Source organism: Branchiostoma belcheri, unplaced genomic scaffold (genome assembly GCF_001625305.1).
Source record: "Branchiostoma belcheri isolate BF01 breed outbred unplaced genomic scaffold, Haploidv18h27 scaffold196, whole genome shotgun sequence".
Lineage (NCBI taxonomy): Eukaryota > Metazoa > Chordata > Leptocardii > Amphioxiformes > Branchiostomatidae > Branchiostoma > Branchiostoma belcheri.
In genome coordinates, this window is record NW_017803446.1 from 383,564 (window position 1) to 385,126 (window position 1,563).

The window sequence follows — 1,563 nt, forward strand, 5'->3', positions numbered from 1 at the left end:
GGCGTGCATTAGCAGGTTGTCGTAGATTTGCATTGCTTATTTAAAGGATTTTCACATTTTCACCCCTATTTCATAATAGGATGGTCTGTTTGACCCCAAATTGGCACAGAGTGTTTTTGTTTATACCTCCAGCTGGCAGGTCAGGCCAATCTATTTTTACCTCTAGACCATTTCTGCAGGAAATATATCTTATCTTTAATCGGTCATTCAGCAGGGAACTGGGTCATCTGGTGCTTGAGAGGTCATTGACCTCAAACAAACCATGGTAACAAGACACTAAACGATTGCACATGACAGCTTGGGCAACCCCTTCCAATACGAAGTGCCACAACAAAATTCTTAAAGGGTAGACATCTATAGACATCTATCATTCTGCTGATAAAAACAAAGTTTGACTCATAATATCTCTATTAAAATACACCAAAAGATTACAAAATAACAAGCTATTTCATGGAGGGACGATGTCTACGACTTCTCCTTGTTGTTAATGTTGTTCGTCAAGGTTGACATATTGGTTTTAAAACACAATTTCCATCATATGCCGCAAATGTCTGGTAATTGATGGGAAAACTGGTGCTGGTTAGAGCCCTGCTTTACATATTGTCCTGCTGGCATTCCTGGCACAATATTTTTCAATAATTTCATGTCATAATTAGATCATAGACCCCCAAATTTTTTGCCCTGCAGTGGCATAGTTACTTCCGCATTCGTTGCGTTTCGCTGCAGCGGTGTGAAGCGTTGCACGAGAAATACCCCCAAATCGTACTGTAATGTACAGGGTGCTATATACATTTGTAGATGGTACTGTATGTGCCAAGCGACATATGTTGCGCACAGCAGGACAAGGGTTAATTTCTAGTCTTCACCAACATGTAGCAATATACAATGTCATGTGTTCTTCCCCATCCAGGCCAAGTCACCGTTAGAAGGAGGAGAGACGCAGCACTCTGGCTGTATCTTCTGTGACCCCCTCCTCACCCCGCTCATCGAGAGGCACTACGCCGCCACACGACACCCCAAGTTCAAACGTGGAGGGGGGGCGGGGCGTGGGCGGGGCAGGGGGAGGGGCAGGAGGGGAGGGGGGAGGGGGGAAACCCAAGAACAAGATGGACCAGCTGGCAGCGTACTTTGTGTAACAGAAGATCAGTCATGATTGTACAAGTGTTCAACATAGTTTTCTAAGGAACACAATTTTTTTTTCCTTTAGGCCACACCCATTTAATTTGTTGTTTATCGGATTCATCCTGTCCATTTTTTTTCTGATTTGAGGTTCAATCAACTGCTCAATGAAAGACATATTTTGGCACCAATGGTTGAAGAAAGTCCTTTTCTTCCTAGTTGTTAAAGTTTTTCAATGTAACAGTTCAATTTTAGTACATTAGAATTTCAAAATCTATTGTTTTAATTATAAACCAGTCTGGTATGTTCAGTTCATGGCTCATATTGTAACATTTCCGGCTATCATGTGGTGCTTTGGACTGTTTTTTTTTTTTTTTTCGCTGTCGCTCTATAATTTTTCTGAAAAAATCCGAGAAACAACAAATTAAATTGGTGTGGCCTTAT

General features: G+C 41.6%; 1 protein-coding gene across 1 annotated transcript in view; it reads left to right on the forward strand.

Moving 5' to 3' along the window:
* The window catches only part of LOC109468234 (DNA topoisomerase 3-beta-1-like), a 22,780-nt gene extending 21,524 nt beyond the window's left edge, over positions 1-1,256 (forward strand). The window contains 2 exon segments of the mRNA XM_019766486.1: positions 911-1,086; positions 1,088-1,256. Of these exon segments, the coding sequence (XP_019622045.1) occupies positions 911-1,086; positions 1,088-1,136 (225 nt within the window). The 3' untranslated portion in view covers positions 1,137-1,256.
* The last annotated feature ends 307 nt before the right edge of the window (positions 1,257-1,563 follow it).